At 38.5% G+C, this 17,812-nt stretch overlaps 2 protein-coding genes across 5 annotated transcripts; one reads left to right on the forward strand and one right to left on the reverse strand.

Annotated features, from left to right (window-relative positions):
* Positions 1-453: 453 nt before the first annotated feature.
* abraxas2 (abraxas 2, BRISC complex subunit) lies at positions 454-10,680 on the reverse strand. 2 transcript variants are annotated; one of them, XM_005914185.3, is made up of 9 exons: positions 10,580-10,680; positions 7,634-7,724; positions 6,635-6,671; positions 6,149-6,215; positions 5,648-5,838; positions 5,246-5,365; positions 4,567-4,651; positions 4,316-4,433; positions 454-4,011 (listed from the first exon to the last, which is right to left on the reverse strand). In XM_005914185.3, the coding sequence occupies exons 1-9, from the start codon at positions 10,649-10,651 to the stop codon at positions 3,434-3,436; spliced, it is 1,359 nt and encodes a 452-aa protein (XP_005914247.1). In that variant the 5' UTR covers positions 10,652-10,680; the 3' UTR covers positions 454-3,433. The 2 variants fall into 2 exon arrangements, with proteins under 2 accessions (XP_005914247.1, XP_005914246.1); XM_005914184.3 differs by having other exon boundaries at positions 5,246-5,368.
* A 50-nt stretch (positions 10,681-10,730) lies between these two features.
* eef1akmt2 (EEF1A lysine methyltransferase 2) lies at positions 10,731-16,589 on the forward strand. Of its 3 annotated transcripts, XR_315298.3 has the most exons (7): positions 10,731-10,869; positions 11,266-11,331; positions 11,435-11,549; positions 12,898-13,005; positions 14,244-14,460; positions 14,832-14,998; positions 16,346-16,589. XR_315298.3 is itself a non-coding variant. In XM_005914183.3 (6 exons), the coding sequence occupies exons 1-6, from the start codon at positions 10,760-10,762 to the stop codon at positions 16,441-16,443; spliced, it is 714 nt and encodes a 237-aa protein (XP_005914245.1). In that variant the 5' UTR covers positions 10,731-10,759; the 3' UTR covers positions 16,444-16,589. The 3 variants fall into 3 exon arrangements, 2 of the variants coding, with proteins under 2 accessions (XP_005914245.1, XP_042081329.1); XM_005914183.3 differs by lacking the exon at positions 14,832-14,998; XM_042225395.1 differs by lacking the exon at positions 14,832-14,998 and having other exon boundaries at positions 10,817-10,869; positions 11,266-11,321.
* Positions 16,590-17,812: the final 1,223 nt, after the last annotated feature.

Genomic DNA, 17,812 nt, shown 5'->3' on the forward strand with positions numbered 1-17,812 from the left:
CACGGACCAATCACATTCTACGTCTCTCATTCCAATTGTTAAAAGGCTCAGTCAAAGCAAAACAGACTCGAATATCACAGAAATAACGAAAAGAGCCATTAGAGCGCCCGTTCTTTTAGTCGCTAGGCTTAGTTAGTCAGAGTAAAATGTGTTTTGTTTTATAATTTATGCATCGCAATATGTTGCATCTCTGGCAATCAACCACGTGGTATTCCCCCCTAAAAAGGGACGAAAGGATGATGTCATCGTAAAAAAATACTGCAGCAAGCAGTCTGCAGTAATGCATGACAGCTTGATCAACAGTTCCCAGCGTGAAACTAGTGACGATATTGGTAAGAAGCTCCTATCATCAAAGCAGATTTTTATATTCCACAATAATTAATGATTCCCCAATTCATTTTTCACATGCAAAAATAATAATAAAATTAAAATCTATGACTAGCTTTTTTTCCCCCCCAGGAAATCCCAAACTCTTCTAAGCACAAAGTTTTCTTTACATAATAAAGACAATGCATCCAAATAAAATGCACGTATGAGGATTTACACCCACTTACATGTTAATGTCTTTGAAAAATGGAAACTTTAAAGCATTCAATGAAGACTGTTCATCGCAATAACAAAACAAAGAGGCATTATATCACATATGCATGTCTCATTTATTACCCTCCCAGTTCAAGAACCTTATTCTCTGTGCTCATCTAAGCAAGTCCTTGGTCAGCTATTGTCAAGTACACAAATCCAGATAAAAGCCAAGAAGATCTAATCTGCGCTCTGGACTTTGTGCTTTGGGGAGGTGTTTATGTTGCAATGAACCACTTGGGGGCGGAGGAAGTGAAAGGTCATCCTATACAGTAAGTACATGAGTGTATTGGAGCTTAAAAGGTATACAATCCTAACAATGTTAGGTCTCGCACTCTTTACACCAGTGGTCTTCTGCCCTTTTGGTTTCCTATCTGACCATCTGGTCATGACAGGATGGCAGAAGGGATTTTTGTTTTTAAAAAACAAAACAAATTTTCTAGGGCTTGAAGACCAGGATCAAGAGTGAGGACCAAGACTGAGAACTGCTGCTCGATACCACAACACTCAACTGAGACAAGCTCATACGGTAAGTTCAGTTTAAATGCTACCCCCCCGTGTTTACTATACATTCATTATTTATTTCCTTATTATATTCCAGTACTCAAAGGAAACACTCCTAACAAGTCGATTTTATCATTTCTTTTAACATTGCATGATTGTGTTACTCTGGGTGATTATTCAGCAACATTTCTGAGTGCCAGTTCCTGACCAGTGATGCATTGGCATTACACATCAGGGCAAATCAAATGCCTCCAAGGCCAAAAAAAAAAAAAGAAAAAGAAAAAAAAAAGACATAAAACAGGCTGTGTAAATAAAGCAGAGCTTGTTCACAAGGCAAAGTGTCTCCACCCTGAAATCTCTTCCAAATTGAGTGCAACCTCCTCACTATGTCAAACAACCTCCACAAACAGTGCAAACATCCATTCCATGCTTAATATAATAATGTCTAGAGAACACCCCCCCCCAAAAAAAACCCCCACCACTCTCACTATGGCTGTCCTCAAATGGGCCAGAGGTTTAAAAAGCTGTTTGTCACCTCACCAACTTTGCCCTGGGTGCTGCTAGGTCGTGACACAGATTCGTTCTGACTTTACATTTATGTTTCCAGTTTCAAATAATAAAGCAAGCAGTCACAGCTGCAACATTAGGATACACATCCACTCAGAAGCCACCAGGAAAGGTAAAAAGAGGGGAAAAAAAAAAAAACATCTTTGGGAAGCAGAAAAGACAGTTTCAGGGAGACATTATGGAAATGCATGCTTTAAACTGCAAGGCTCAATTAAAATAAAAATTAAAAAATAAAAAAATAAAATGTGGAAGTTGATTATTGCAAACACAACACAGTATTTTTTTTAAATACAACTTTCCCCCCAAAGAGAGGTCTGTGAATGTGTTTTGTGTGCAGACTGAAACTGCCCTGAGTGGAAGGCACTGAAGCAAGGTCATGATGTTTTCATCACATTAAACCAGGTCCTTATACTTTACACTGAATCAGGCAGGTCACAACACATGAGGTCTGCATTCAACTATGCAAAAACGTGAAGGTGATTGCTCAGTCTCTGTTCCCAAAGTTGCAATTCACACTGTACAGGGGTGCCAGCCATAATTCCATTATGATTTTAATAAAGAACATATTAGTAAGAAGTAAGCTCAAAGTGGTTAAATGAACACAAACATGGTCAGTAGTATTGAGAAAACCAGCACTGTAAAGTGGAAGCAGCAGCCAGGTTTTTATATGAAGTACAGATGGATGCAATTTTTCTTTTTTAGTGGCAGCTCTCTGTGTGTGATGCAGCAGCAGAAGGGAACCATAAGCATCTGGTTAGTAAAGCTACAGTACACTGTTTGCCCTGTGAACCCCATACAATGCAAATAAGCTGAGCTAATTTTGGCTCAGGGTGGTCAAAGACGACTACTCAAGTGGCACAACATGTCAGCATTGGTATAGCACATTATTAAAGAAATCTAAAATTTTGTTAAGTGCAGCAAAGCGCATACAATTTCAGTGTTATCCTAGAAGAACGAGACATTGACACTGTCAGTCAAATAAGATCAACTGTTAATCTGACAAAATATATATATATATAAAAGCACCCATCCTAGAAGTGGCAGAGTAAATTTTGTTTGAAATCTAATCATTATTTTAATAGGCAACGGTACGGTTAATTAAAGACCGTGAAACATGGAAAAGACACTAACAAGTTGAAAATCGAAAAGACAAAATGTGCACATTGAATAAATTCTAGTTACATATATATTTCTTTCTTAAAATTAAAAAGTAAACAACCATTTGCCTACTTCACTGAAAATTGTTTGAAGGCCGCAGAATATTTTCCCTTCATTCTCATAGTTGGTTTGTGTAGAAGCAAGAAAACAAAAATAGTGCAAGAGGTAATGTAAGAGTGGGTGCTTAAAGTCAGTTATCCAAATTTGAAACAAAAAGATATACACTTAACATACAGAAAGCATGGGCTAATCTCTTAGCCAACCAGTTGGCCTGAATAATGTTTAAATCTTCACTGCTCGCCCTGAAATCCAACAACGCCACACTTAAATATCAAAACCGGCCCACTTTGAAACAAAACATAAAGACAAACGACTTTTCACCCAGTGAGATGCACCTGTTTAAGCCTGCAAAGCCTAGTAGGTTTCCCCTTAAAATGGAGATCAGACTAAGACAAGAATACACACAGTTGGACATCACTTGCACATGCCTTTCACTTTCAGGACTGGCACTTTTTTTTTGTCTGTATTTGCCCATCTTTGATTGCTTTCGATGCCCACCTCTCAAGGTGTGTCACATATTTGTGTCCCTTACACATCCTGTGGCTTTTTTTTAATTTTTTTTTTTTTATGTGGCCTGCGAGCCATGAGCATCCCCGTCAGGGCTGAGGGCAGCTGGTCGACCTTGAGCTAAAACGCTGGCAGAGACCATTGGCAGGTGAGCACCTTCGCTCACTAAGTTCTCATATTCGCTACTGTCCTCGTCCTCGTCGTCCTCCTCCTCATCGTCGTCGTCTTCCTGCCCTGCAGCTTGTCTGTCTAACGAGTCAGAGCTTGAGCCGTCACCATTGCCAAGGTACGGAGTGCTGGGAGTGGTAACGGGATTTGAACTTGCGCTGAGGCCCAGGCCCAGCCCGTGGCCAAGACCCAAGCCCATCACCGTAGGGCCAGGGGTAGGGTGTCCTGGGGAGCCCACAGCTTGGGGTCGAGGTAACAGAGCAGCACTAGTAGGGGGGGAAGAAGAGGGCAGGAGAGAGTCATCTTGGGACATGAGGTCAGTGTAAGATGGTGGGTTAGGTGAGGTACTGGGCCGCTCCGGAGCAGAGGGTGTGGGGAAAGTTATCCCGGACAGCGGAGAACCCTCACAAGGTTCTGTGTTCTCCTCTGGAGTGGAATGGGAGTCTGCATTTTGGGCTTCACGGAGCCCTGCAGAGAAAAGAGAAAGATGTAGCTATTAAAAACATGTAAGGTAAATGTAAATGCCACTTATATGCATATTAACTGTTGACTGGTCTAACATGAACTTAAAAACTTAAAACTGAATTTCTCTGAATGTGTAGCTTTGCATTATTAGCTACTAGCTTAAAAGGATGTTATAATCTACAAGATGTTAGTTCACTGTCTGCATCCAAGTTTAAGCCCAAATTTGTGGTTCTAAAATTTAAAGCAGCACGCATTTGAAATATTAATGACATAATTCCAGTATACTGAATGCAAATCAGTTACGTACTTCTCTCCTCTTCTGCAGTCTTGCGTTTCCTGAGAGCAATTTGTTGTTTGAGTTTGTTCACTTCCTCTTGAATTTTCTCTTTAACACGCTCACTTTGTTCCACTTCACCACAAACAGCCTAAAAATAGGGCAAACAATTTATCAGAAAAATTAAATCTCATGCAAAATAGAACAAAATAACATAACTATTCTACTGCCCAAAGAAGTTCATAAAATGTTAGAGGTGAAATAACAGGAATTATTCAACCCACCTGCAGTTTATCTTGTAGTGCACTGTAGACTTGGAATATTGTTCGGATATCCTTCATCACACCGTCTTTGTCAAAAAATTCAGCCCTGCAGACATATTCACCAAAAAAGATTTTAAACACATCTTTCAAGAAAACAAAACGATACACAGCATAAACCTACATATTTTATCAATCAAGACCACAGATAAATTGTGGTTTTTGTTGCTGTCTTCTATAGTAAAGTTAAACCGTAGCTAACCACTGACTCTTCAAAGTACAAGCTGAATAAGCTGAAGAGACAGGCCTGACCAAACTCTTCCTGTAACACACACGGTACTCTTCCACAGCAGAAACAGAGGGTCTAAGTTTAGATACAAAAACAGAAATAAGAGATGAAGCACGTGCAGGCCTTCACATACCAGCTTTGCACTGCAGTCACCAACAAATATATGCTGATCCTACTTGCACAAAGTGTCAACCATAAACTTTCATAAACACATACACACATTGGGATTTAGCTGCTAATTATGCCCTTAAGGGTAAACTATACTATGGCATCAGGTGAAAAACAGGTGGATGCTGCAGCCCCATTCTTATCATAGGAGAAAAATGGCTGTACAATCCGTACCCCCCAAAATGGTAGTTACCAGTGGCATAGGATAAACAGTTAAACAAAACAAACTGGTAATTCAGACCTTACCCATGCTCTTTAATGACCTTTGCGTAGTTAAGTGAGGTATTGGGAACTGAAGAGACTTTGTATTCCTGCTGGCTCGTGTTACCAAGGTTTGGGATTGAGAGTGTAATCCTCTGGTTGTACCTACTGAGTGGATATAACCAGTTAGTGCTTTTAAACCATGAAAAACTTCTTCAGGAAACATAAACACTATGTTGCGCGTCATATTTTGCCATTTACACATCTTTAAAAAGTCCATTCTGCACCAGCTTGTTATCAGAAGTAACAAGTAGCACCAATCCATTTTTTTCTTTTAAATAGCTTAACTCAGATTATCTTCTGATACCAATTCACAATACAATCCCATTGACACAGAAATGCATTAACTGTGGATAAGGCAAATAATTTATCAAAAGCTGTCATTACCTTCGATTAGGTCTGAAGAGCACATATTCCAGTGCGTGTGTGGAGCTGTTGGCGGTGGAGATGAAGCTAAAAAGAAGGAAGACGAGGTCGGGTACACCGAGCAGCTGGGTCAGCTGTTTGTGGATGATCTGTTCCCTGAACGACATCTGCTGCTGCGTATTCCTTCGGAACCGGTACCAACCAATGACATTCTGCACGGCCACAGAAACAACTCTTTTAAAATGTGCTCAAGCCTCTCTATGCCCTGTTTAGGACAAAGTACCAAGTATGTGCAGAGGCTAAATGAACAAAAGACATCATAGTATGTCTGCAAAAATAGAAACTTTTGATCATTATGAAACTTATGCATTTAACAAAGGATGTACATGTAAGGAGGTGTAATGCCATCAAGCTCAATGCAATGATGATTTCACAAATAGGATTTGTTATGATTACTTTCAGCATAAATGTAACAAGACATTTCATAGCAATTCAGTCGTCTCACAAAAAAAGTTCACTTACTTTCCGTCTATCTTTAAGAATGCTGTTGAGACTTTCTTCACTGACTTTACCTGCGTAGTCATAAAAGCTGATGAGAGAGAGGAAGAAACAGGTTTTAAATGGATTCATCATGTTCCCACGCCTCCTCTGCTTTAGCCTTGTCATATGGGGCCATCTACTGTCCAACTGTCAATACCATAAGCTACTCTGTACATACTCTGTTTTTTTGAGAGAGAAAAAATGAGACTGAACAATAACACGTGGTTTCAATGAGTTAGACAGTAAGAATTCATCCACCTACCTTATCTTGTTAAGCGTGTGTTACAATAAAGTTTTACATCAAGTTTTCCTAAACCCCTAATGGACCGAATTGCTGATGTACAATGTTAGCTTGGATGAAACAATGTCTGTACTACACTATTACAACAAAAAACTAGTACATATACTGTGTACTGTACAGTGAACACTGAATGAAACCTGTTTAAGTGAACAAAGGTCATATCTTACCTAAACAACTGTGCACAAGGATCATGGTGATGGATTTCTGGTGAAAATAAGCAGTGACAAGATTCTTTAGTTACTTATCATCATGTATGCAAATCTTTATGAGTGTGATGCAAATTTAAGGCAACATGTAGACCCACAATTTAAATATATAACACAAAACAACATCAAGGAGATGTCATTGACACTGGTGTATTTATCAAATTCAACAAGACACGTGTAACTTATAAGAACAAAAACAAATGTCTATAGGGCCCCACAAACAGCAAACATGACCTTGGAAAGCAGAAACGCTTCTCTTGCTGATTATTTTAGACTTGCTTGCTATTCCAAATACTTTAAGAGGAGATCATAAGCAAAAATAAAATAAAACAAGCAAAAGCACGAGAATATGTAGTAAACAATAAGAACACTGACTGTCATTTCTAGAAACACTGAAGTATGAGTAGAAAGTCAGGAAGCAGTAAACCTAAGAACTCCACTCAACAAAGAATAAAAATTAAAAAAAAATCTTCAGTAACACCTTACAGAGGATTTCCCCAATTTAAAATGCCTGACTGTCCAGCTGAATAATATTAGTCTCATAATGTTTTCCTTTTCCCCAAAGTCCTTAAACATCCTATGTCCTAGCAGGGATGATGTGATGTAAATGTAGATATTTTTAAAATACATTTATTATTATTAATAAATAAGCTTAGTTTTGGAGTCAATAAAAGTTACAAGGTAGTAAAAGGGACGTTAACATTTGTCTGTATACACCTGTGCTGTCTCAGGAAATGGAAGTTTCTCAGTAGGCCATGGCAGTGTGACAGAGTCAGAAAACGCATACAAAAACCTTAAGATCAAAGCATGACAATTGAAATACCAGTACTTAATTTTAATCTGCTCATTTCCCGCTGTTATGTGTGCCATGAGAAGGAGGTTTAAAACGGTGATGTGTGAGCTTCTCTGTCCTGTGTTAATCGGTCAACGCAAAAGTGTTTAGTCTGTTTCAGGGCTTACCTACTACCTGTAGCAGTTCAGCGCTGCTGATCTGTGTGTCACTGATGCTCACAGTCTCTTCTTGCCTTACATCTCCTAATAGGAAGCCCTCCTGTGTAAAGATGTTTTCACAGAATAGTGGTTAAGTAGTGTTATTAATTTCCTAATTAATTAATGGTTTAAGCATAAGTTTGCTTGTCTCTACCTGACAAAAACGAAAAAAAAAAAAACAAAAACATTAAAAAAACAACAACAAACCCATAATTACATAAATGTTCACATTTCCTGATTATTTTAAAAATGCTGCTTTACTCCTCAAATTCTCCATAGGTTGGCTTTTAAACTTAATACTCCATTTTATAACTCAAAGTCATTTGGATTATCAACCCAACAGCTTCTACATTTTTCCCCTTATGTTTTTTAACCTATTCTTGCCTTTGGACCAACTCCTGTTGTTTTTAGATGTGTTATAAAAATAAAATGATCTGATCAAATGATGAAGTCACAAGTCATTTAGTAATAAATGCAACACATGATGTGAAATAAAGGTCAGTAGATTACCAATTCTGCTAATAACACTCTTCCATTAGAGATGCCCAGATCTTTGTTAAGAGTGGTGAACAGGCTGTACTAAATAGGATTTACAAAGGAATCATACATAAAATAAACAAATGACCCGTTTTACAAGTATCGTTATGACTCCGTGTTATTGTATCTATTCTTCGTTTTAAACAGTAAATCATCCGGTCCTCTTTGGCAACTTAAAATATCTTTATAGAACTATTACACTTTTTGCAATTTCTGATGCCCTCTTGGCCAGATCTCTCTCAGAAAAAGACATTCAGAATCACCATGAGAATTTTTATGTGGATAAATAAACAATAATAATAATAATAATAATAATAATAATAATAATAATAATAATGGATTGCATTTATATAGCGCTTTTGGGGCCCTCAAAGCGCTATATAATAGATATGCTTCAAGTGTGTTTGACAGAATATAGGTCAACAAGTCATTTGCTTTTGGCAAATACCTGAAATCACTTTTTGGAACTACACAGGAATCAGATTTTTCAGCATTCTCAGCCTCCCATATGGCTGACTTCAAGCTGGTCTGTTGAAGTCAGCTACATGTTGACATGCGATTAGTGGTAAAATGAGTAAAAAAAGTCTGTCAAATTAAACCACTGGAGGAGCGCCGCAAAAACATTTGCAACAACAAACCTAATCAAACCAAACCTAATCAAATCGCGCTCACCCAGCTGAACATGGTCATTTTAAAGAAGCTAACAAAGTGGCTAAACATAAAGTTATCTAGCGCTCAGAGCTGGCTGCAAGCCAGCAGCCTCACTATAAGCAATAAAAGAATCAAAGCATCATCAGGAAAATTATGGAGACGAGTAGTCTTTCATATTTAGTTTTATTATGAAGACAATATTTTGCATTCAAGAAAATGTGATTTTTATTTGTATGTGCTGAAAATTGGAATCTGATACATTTCTACTGTTCATAGCAAACAACAACATAAGCCAGACCTATTTCACAGTAGGTAAACACATGTAACTAATCACCTTCTATTCTAGAAAATAAACTGTCATTAATATCAAGTCAGGTCAGCATATTTCTATAGCACATTTTAATACAACAGAAGTTGACCTAAAGGGCTTTATGGGCACATTCATTTGCAATCCAGGTCTCAAAAGCCCAATTGCAAACATAGGACTTACATGATCATGCAACATAATAAAATTATTACAAATATAACTAAATTCTAACAACAGCAAAACAGTCATAATAACAGAAATTGAAAACATTTATGGCGGGTTTGACCGAACCACAAGTAAAAACAAATTAAAACAGTCTTTAGAGCTGGTTTCACAGGCCCAGTTGCCTTTAGTTTTTATGCGAGAAGTGGGCTCTAACAGAGGTTGTGAGAATGGTAACCTCAGTAACCTGAAGGCAAAATGTTATTAGTAACACCTGTGTTTACTTAAGACTACATGTCAAAATATCTGCTGTGAAATAAGTCCACTGCAATTAAAAGACTCTTTGTAACCTGTAATATTAAACAACAAATACACTTTTTGTTCCTGTGTGAACATTCGGTCGCGTCAGCTGCTGGTAAACAATCAGCTCTTTCTGCCTATGCCAGGAATGCAGTCAGACTTGCAGCCCAGTCAAGCTGCAACTATCCACCTGCTCAGGGGCGACTATTAAAAGAGGAGAACGGATGTGAACAGAGGCTGTCGGCAGCCTGGTTTCCTTATTCCACATATGCTATTAAAATCATTTCTCATCGACGACGTTTCTTCGATGTTCTTAAAGAAAATAAAGAAAAACAAATCTGCGCATCCCAGCCGTTTAAATAGACACACTGGTGACTTAAGAGTGAAAATCAGCGATTTGGCTACCAAGCTAATCTAGCAATGCGGAAACAAGAGAAACAAATCTGTTTGTATAACTCCGTTTTTTGATTTATTGCGTTATCTCGTTTTTGAGGATATAGCAAATTCTTTTAAAATAAAAGGCCGACATGACTTTAAATTTTAGGAGTACCTATACGCGGAAGTCACTTAACTTGGTAGCTTAGCTAGCATGCTAAGTAGTACGGGGTATTTCCTGGAATCTAAACTTTCCCAATAGGATTGCCTCCATAGAAATAACAGGTGTTCTTTTATAGGCAAAACTATGGCTGTATATGTTACAGCTGTGCCACTGTAACACATGACATCACCTTAAAATTACTATCCCTGTGATCATGTTGCCCAAACTGAACACTCTGATTAAATATACTTGCCGGTAAATAGACGGAACCAATACTAGCTAGCCAGCAACAGGATGATGACACTGGGAAAAAAAACAACACAAACTAACGTCGCCGGTGAACGAACAGACACACCGTTGAGCTACACACGTCTCAGCAACCATCGCATGACAGTTTGTAAGCACAGTTTAAAACACTTACATGATCCGCGTTGCTGTTGGCGCTGTGATAACACACAGAACTAAAAGTATAACCTGAAATGGATGCCGCCATGATGGAAACATCCCTATCAATCCCGATGACCCCTGCGGTTGGAAGCACGCCGTTTAGACGCAAAGTCTTGTGGGAACTGTAGGACACGTCTTGACAGGCTAGACAAGCATGGAAGACGCCGGAGAGAGCACGCGTGGCTGTGAAAATATCTCGGATTCCGAGGAAGACCGATGCTCAGAAAATGACTTTGGGACGTCCAAACTCGGAACTAAAGAGTTGTGAGTGTTTGTAACGTAAATTTATGATGGTGGACGTCTTGTGTCAGGCTACACAGTTAGCTAGCGGATACCACTCTCAGAGTCACTTTACACATTTTGTCCACTGTGCTATAAGATAAACACAACTTATAGCCATCAAATCGAGCATGAAGAGGTTTAATTCTTAGTTACAAGCTTACAGGTAACCATTGATAGAGCGAATGGTATAAGTAGAAATGTGTAACACTTAAACCATTAAATTAGAATAGATTAAGTAAGCATTAAATACGAGCTTTTTAGCTTCATGCTGCTGACTTATTTATTTACTGAGCTACCTGAGTAATTTGTTTTGACCTAACAGCATGTCATGTGTATGCCATAGTATTAACAAATGATCTGGGGGGTTGGGGTTTGCAGCTGGGATGATGCATACCAAAAAGAGCTTGAGACGTTCAACGATATTGGAGATGTTGGTGAGATATGGTAATAATGCAGTGTATTGGCCACAGTGGTCATAGCCATAATAATTTCTTGAGACAAACTGATGGCTTGCTTCACTTCACAATAACCTGTGGCTTCTTAAAAGGTTTGGTGAGGAAAGCATGAGCCGTGTGCTGCGATGGATGGACAAAGCGAAGATCCCAGAAAATGCTGCCATTCTTGACATTGGCACTGGAAATGGAGCTTTTTTAGTTGAGCTGGTATGGATAAAGTAAAATTAATGACACTTTATGTTGGGTTTTTTTTTATGTATATGATGCTACCTGGCCCTATGTGAAAGGGTAATTGCCACCTAAACCTAATAACTGATTGTGCCCCCTTTACCAGCAAGAATAGTAATCAAGCATTTGCAATAACTGGCAATGAGTGTTTCATATTGCTATGAATATAGAGAATTTTATCCCAGTCTTCGTTTCGTTTTTTTTTTTTTTTTTTTAAATGAACACAGTTGGAGGGTTTGAGCACGAATGGCCTTCTTAAGGTCATGCCAAATTATCTCAATCAGATTTAAGTCCAGACTTTGATTAGACCACTTCAAATCATCGAGTCATTGTCCTGCTGCAAAACCCATGTTTGTTTGAGCTTTAGGACACAAACTGCTGGCTGGCCAGAGAATCTCCCTGAGGAGGTAGAAGAGCAGAATTCATTGTTCCATTCATTGTTCCTGAAGCAGCAAAGCAGCTCCAGACCATCACACTACCACCACCATGTTTGACTGTAGCTATGATGGTCCCTCTATGACTTGCTGTGTTAGTTAGACAGATGGAATGGGATACAAACCTTCCAAAAAGTTTACAATTTCTCTCATCAGTCCACAGAATATTCATCAAGATTTTTTTTTTTTTGGCTAACATGAGACAAGCTCCTGTGATCTTTTTTTTCAGCAGTGATTTTTGTCTTGAAACTCTCCCATCTATCTGCTCAAAACCTTAAAAAAATTGGTTTGTGACCCCTTCCAGACCTAAACATGTCAGTGACTTTCACTGACTTTTTTCTTTTAAAAAAATCCCCTCAAGAACAGAGATTTTGGCATGATGCCTTGGGTTTTGAGACCTTTTAGCTTTCTTTACTTAGTCATACAGGTTCTGTTTGAGTAATTTCTTGATTCAGCATGTCTGACAGTAATCATACTAGGTGCAGCTAGTGGGATTGAACTCTGCTTTCCAAGAAAATTGTGGTTAATCACAATGCATCCAACCCAGTTGTAGTTTGTTTTTTTTCTTACCAGAATGAAACTGAGACTTTTGCAAACTATTTTATCCACAGCTATTAAACCAAAAATCTACAGCTAATGTATATTTCCCATTTCCATGCCTTCCTCTGTTAACACTTGGCGCTTCTGGTACCACTCTAATACAAAATCCCTTATCTTTTTCTCATTGTTGCTTTTCCTCTGAAGTATTTTTACAAGCAGCTAACTCAATGTCCTGTTTTTACCAGCACACGCAGGGCCAGATCACATAAATTGTTTAGTTTATATCTTTACAAAGGTTATTATTGTAACTGTTCATAATTTATTTATTATTTGTTTGCTTTTCCCCCCACCAGGCCAAACATGGATACAAGAATCTGACCGGCATAGATTATTCTCCTGCGTCTGTGGAATTGGCCAGAAGTGTGCTTCAGGCAGAGAAACTGACAGATGTCACTGTAAAGGTGTGTCCAGTCAAGATTTGGAGTTCATTTAAATTTGTAAGGAAGATGATACATTGTGTTCATGTTCACAGAAATGACCAGCAGTAACGCCAAACACACTTTATAGCTGAAATTTTAAACGTGTGGATTTTGTGCATTAAGTTGCTGCCACTCAATGATGAGCGTAGCATTTAAACCTTTTAATTGATTCTGCATAAATATTTGGAGGGCTATGTGAATCTTTTTTTTTTCCTGCAGTGTACAAATCACGCTTTGATACAAAATGAATCCCTCCTAAGTTCCAATAATACAATATAGTTTTCAGCATACAGTGAGCCAACCTAGAGCCTGGGAAGGTTGGAGGAAACTTTCTTGTGTTTACTATGTGGGAGAGTTGGATAGGAAGAAGGCCTTGAATGTGGTGGATGTCTGCCAACCTCATACCCCAAATAACTTGGCAGGCTTTAACACACATTTTCTATCATATACATGCAAGAAAAACAAGTTATGAATGCTGGCTGGTCTATAAGGGTTGTGATGAGTGACTTTTCCACTCCTTCATGCATAATACAGTTGCATATATGTTGTATGCATTTCACACCTATGATGCTGCATGCTCTGCTTGTGCAGAAAGGCTGCCACTGAAGTCAATATTGACCTTAGCTGTGCAGGGGAGGGCTCAGTATGTGAGAGAGAAATATGTATGTTGGCATCTGGGTCATTTCTGCACAACTGCCAACGTAAGTTGTATGAACGTGCCTGTCGCTCAGAGGTCATTCTTAGAACTATGTCAGAACCCCTTTGCAGTTTCCATTAGTCACTGTCTACTGCTCCTTTGACACTTTCACCTTCACGCATTCCTACAACGTCTTCCCACTTTTTTCTATTTTACAGACTCGCACTAAAGTCAGTTGTAGCAGTATATAGCTGTACCTGTCCTCAGGGAATCTCTGTTGATCCTCCTCCATAAATCTAATATGTGTCGTGAGTAGGTAGCTCTAGAGCTCACCCCAGAGATCTGGTGTTCAGCCATCTGTCCAGATAAAGGAGTCCTTTCACTAGTGGTATGGTGGGCCAGAACCCTCAGCAAAATTAAGTGCTGTCATGTCAACAGTTGGAATTTAGTTTTAAAGTAAACCATTGAAGTATAGCACACTTCATCTTGGGATCTGCTGAAAGATTTCTTCTGCAGGTAACTGTACACATTTCTGTAGTGTTGATCACTACATTTTTACCTTCTCGCTTTGTCTTTATTTTAGGAGATGGACTTCTTAAGTTGCCCGAAGGAGTTAAAAGGTTTTGACGTCTGTATCGACAAAGGAACATTTGATGCAATAAGCTTAAACCCAGTCAACACCAACGAGGGCAAAAGACAGTATGTCCAAGCCCTAAAAGATGTTCTGAAGGATAATGGATTCTTTGCCATCACTTCCTGTAATTGGACAAAAGAGCAGCTACTTGACAGATTCAGTGAAGGTGAGAAAAAAATTCATTACTGTTTGGAGTGCACTGAGTTATCCTGGCTGAGGATTGGTATTAAATGTCACATCAGTTTTGAGTTGGCAGAAATTTCAAAGACGGGATGATGAAGACCTGAACGCCTTAAAAATATGTACATGCTCACTGGCCATATTGTTGTTAAATGCTGATATCAATGCCAGTCAAATGGCAGCAACCCATGTTAACATGTTAACATGATCCAGATGACCTGCTTATATTTAACGGAGAAAAAGAATGGAGAAGAAAGGTGATTTTAGGCGACTATGAATGTGGTATGGTTGTTGATGCTAGATGGGCTGCTGTGAGTATTTCAGAAACTGCTGATCTGCTGGGATTTACCCACACAGGTATCTCTAGGATTTCATGAGAATAATCCAAAAAAAGAGAAAATAACCAGTGAGTGGATGTTCTCCTGGAAGAAAATTGGCTTGTTGGTGTCAAAGGAGAATGGCTAGACTGCTTCAAGCCAACAAGAAGGCAACAGTAGCTCAAATAACCACTTGCTACTGCTAAGGTATGAAGAAGAGCATCTGTGAGTGAATTACGTTGAACCTTGAAGCAAATGGGTTACATCAGGCCCATTAGACACTTTAAGTAAACCTGACCTTTGATCACGCATTTAATTATGCAGCCAAGGATTATGGTAATTAATTCCTGTGGCAGTTTTGAGTCTACCTTGATATTACTTAAATGCTTCCTGATTTTTTTTTTTAAATTTATTTATTTTTTTTATATGGTGTTGCAAAAGGCCAGTGCACTGGTCTTGGAGAATTGGGAAAATTATATATGCACCTTTTGGTATTTTGTGTTGAAAAAATATTAATTGAATATCTAAATGTATTTAAAACACTTTACTAAGGCTTTAGTGGAGCTTTTAACTTCAAGTAATGTCATGGGGTTCTTTTTTTAATGAGCGAGTCCTAACATTGTTTAAGATAAGGGAGTGAATTATTTCTTTGACCTGCTAATGACCTAACCCGGATCAAGAATTTGCTGCAGTAAATCACACAAAAATCTGCTTGGCTGTTTTGTTTTGTTTTCTTGTTTTCTTTTTTTAATGAGAAAGGGAATACTTTAAATTCATTTGTTTGGGGGGGGGGGGGTGTTGTTTTTACTTAAAGGATTGATAAGTTCAGCTTTCTTGAGTAGCCTATTTTCTATGGGGTTTTTATGTTTGTTTGTTTTTTAGGGTTCTCAGGGACTCTACAGGCACACTTGCTGAGTTGTAAATGGGTTAAAGCATTTGCCAAAACATGTTGATCATTTGGGTGTGCGGCGGTTTAATTTAGTCGTCTCTTTTTTTTTTTTTCTTTTTTTTTTTTTCTCTCATTCTCATTTAACAGACAGACAGTTCCACAATCGCTACCTGGCAGGTTGTTAAGCTCCAGGCAAAAAGAGCCTGTTAAGTCAAAATTTCAGTAAGATAAGCTGTCATCTGTTCCCTCATTGTAGTCACTCTGGAGAGCCTGCAGGGGGCCAGAGGGCCTTAGGATTGAATAAGGAGTCTCTGCAGAACACAAAGTGGCTTTCCTCAATTAAAAGAGGGTGTTCTTTAATGTTTTGAATGTGATTGGCTGTCATCAATTAAGTTGGTCCTAAGTCATTTCCACCTAATAGTTGAGCAATGTCCACTTTGGCTGAGGAGGGCCCACTACTTTCTGAGATCTCATCTTTCACAGTGACAGCCTGTCTTCACTAGCCCCCCAGGAAGCGTCACAGATGGTCAATGGATCTTCACTCAGTTCTGCTCCTTTTTTTTAGTAACAAAACCACAGAAGATGATAAAAGATTCTGGCCATCTGCTAGTTTTTTTGCAATGTACATTTCATAACTTGCACATTTTCTTTGTGTTGCTTCACAGGATTTGAGTTTGTGCAGGAGTTGTCTACACCCACTTTCCAATTTGGAGGCAAGACGGGCAACAGTGTAGCAGCGCTCATCTTCAAAAGAGTGCATTGATTTACGTCAGACAGGATATCACCACAGGAAATCGTCACATCTTTGCACTTTAAAACTCTTTTTTTTGACTGTGTAATGAAACAAAGTTGATCAACGGAGTGGGATGTTTTTTTTTTCTTAAAATAAACCTCTTTTTTTCTTGCTTCCTTTCATTTCCAATCAGCCTCATTACTAAATGCATATTAACTAAACACCAATTTAGAAATATTTATTTTAAAAGTTTATGATCAGAAATGCACAAACAAATAATACTGATGTTTGTCTGTACTTTAAAAAGTGCTGAATTGCATGATGTTAACTGCTTAAATGAGTTAACGAAGTTGGCACACAATGTATACACAGTTAGGTTTATATTAGAGGAGGTTTTCATTGAAACGGTTGGTTAACTAATTTAGTTTGATATGGCATGTCCATCCAAAGTCTTTCCATCTGTTACAACATTATTTAATCCAGTGGAAAATATTTAATGGAAATATAGCTTCGTCAAAGCTGATTGTAGCAGAAAGGCATCCAGACAATAAGTCAGTGTTTGATTTGATTAGTGATCATAAGCTTATGGGCAAAATGCATTATGTCATCTCTGCAGTAGCTTGTACTCAGTGTTTTTCCTTATTCCATAAATCATCTTTTGACCTTTAAAGTTGCTTTGCAGTGACCCCGTTATGAGTCCTGACACTCAGAAAACAAGTGTTCAGCCTAACAAGGTTCTTAATTACAGTCATCTTTCATACCATGCAAAGAAGCCCCTAACTAATTGGATAAACTGGAAGCAAGTGGCACTTGGGGGTCCTGGGTACTGTGATTAAGAGGTGCTAGCATAATGAATAAGCAAGAGGCCACGGCTTCAGTGGGAGGAAAGCTTGTCTGCCATTTCCTTTCTCAATGGCATCATTAATAACTGCCAAACCCTGGATCCTAATTGCAGGCTGGGACAGTGGCCCAATGGGAGCTGTCGATGTTGAGGCATGCTGTTGAGTAAACACATGCAAGCTTTACAAGAATTACTGCCTGGAAATTTACAAGGCTCTGGATATCCTGCCTGGATGTGCATGTTATGCCCACATTTGAAGCTCTCACAGAGATTTTCCCATGAAGAGAAATGTGCTTCATTGAGCTTCAGCTAAAGAGGCTGTCCTTTACTTTTATCAACATTTAATCTTTCTGTGTCTATTTTTTTAAAGTTGTTAAGAAGCTCTTATGAGTCAGAAAAGTTTAACACCAGTTTAAATGAATAGGGGGGGCTAATTCATCCTTCATCTTTAAAAATATTTTACTTCCAGCCACCCAATCATGAAGGAAAATTAGACAAGAAACTTGCTGGTTTGAACTCAGCTGTAGTCTGCAGCAGATTTACCCTCATCAGCGCTTT

The sequence above is a fragment of the Haplochromis burtoni genome, unplaced genomic scaffold (assembly GCF_018398535.1).
Source record: "Haplochromis burtoni strain Fernald_Lab_line unplaced genomic scaffold, NCSU_Asbu1 Contig_7, whole genome shotgun sequence".
NCBI classification, from domain to species: Eukaryota; Metazoa; Chordata; class Actinopteri; order Cichliformes; family Cichlidae; genus Haplochromis; species Haplochromis burtoni.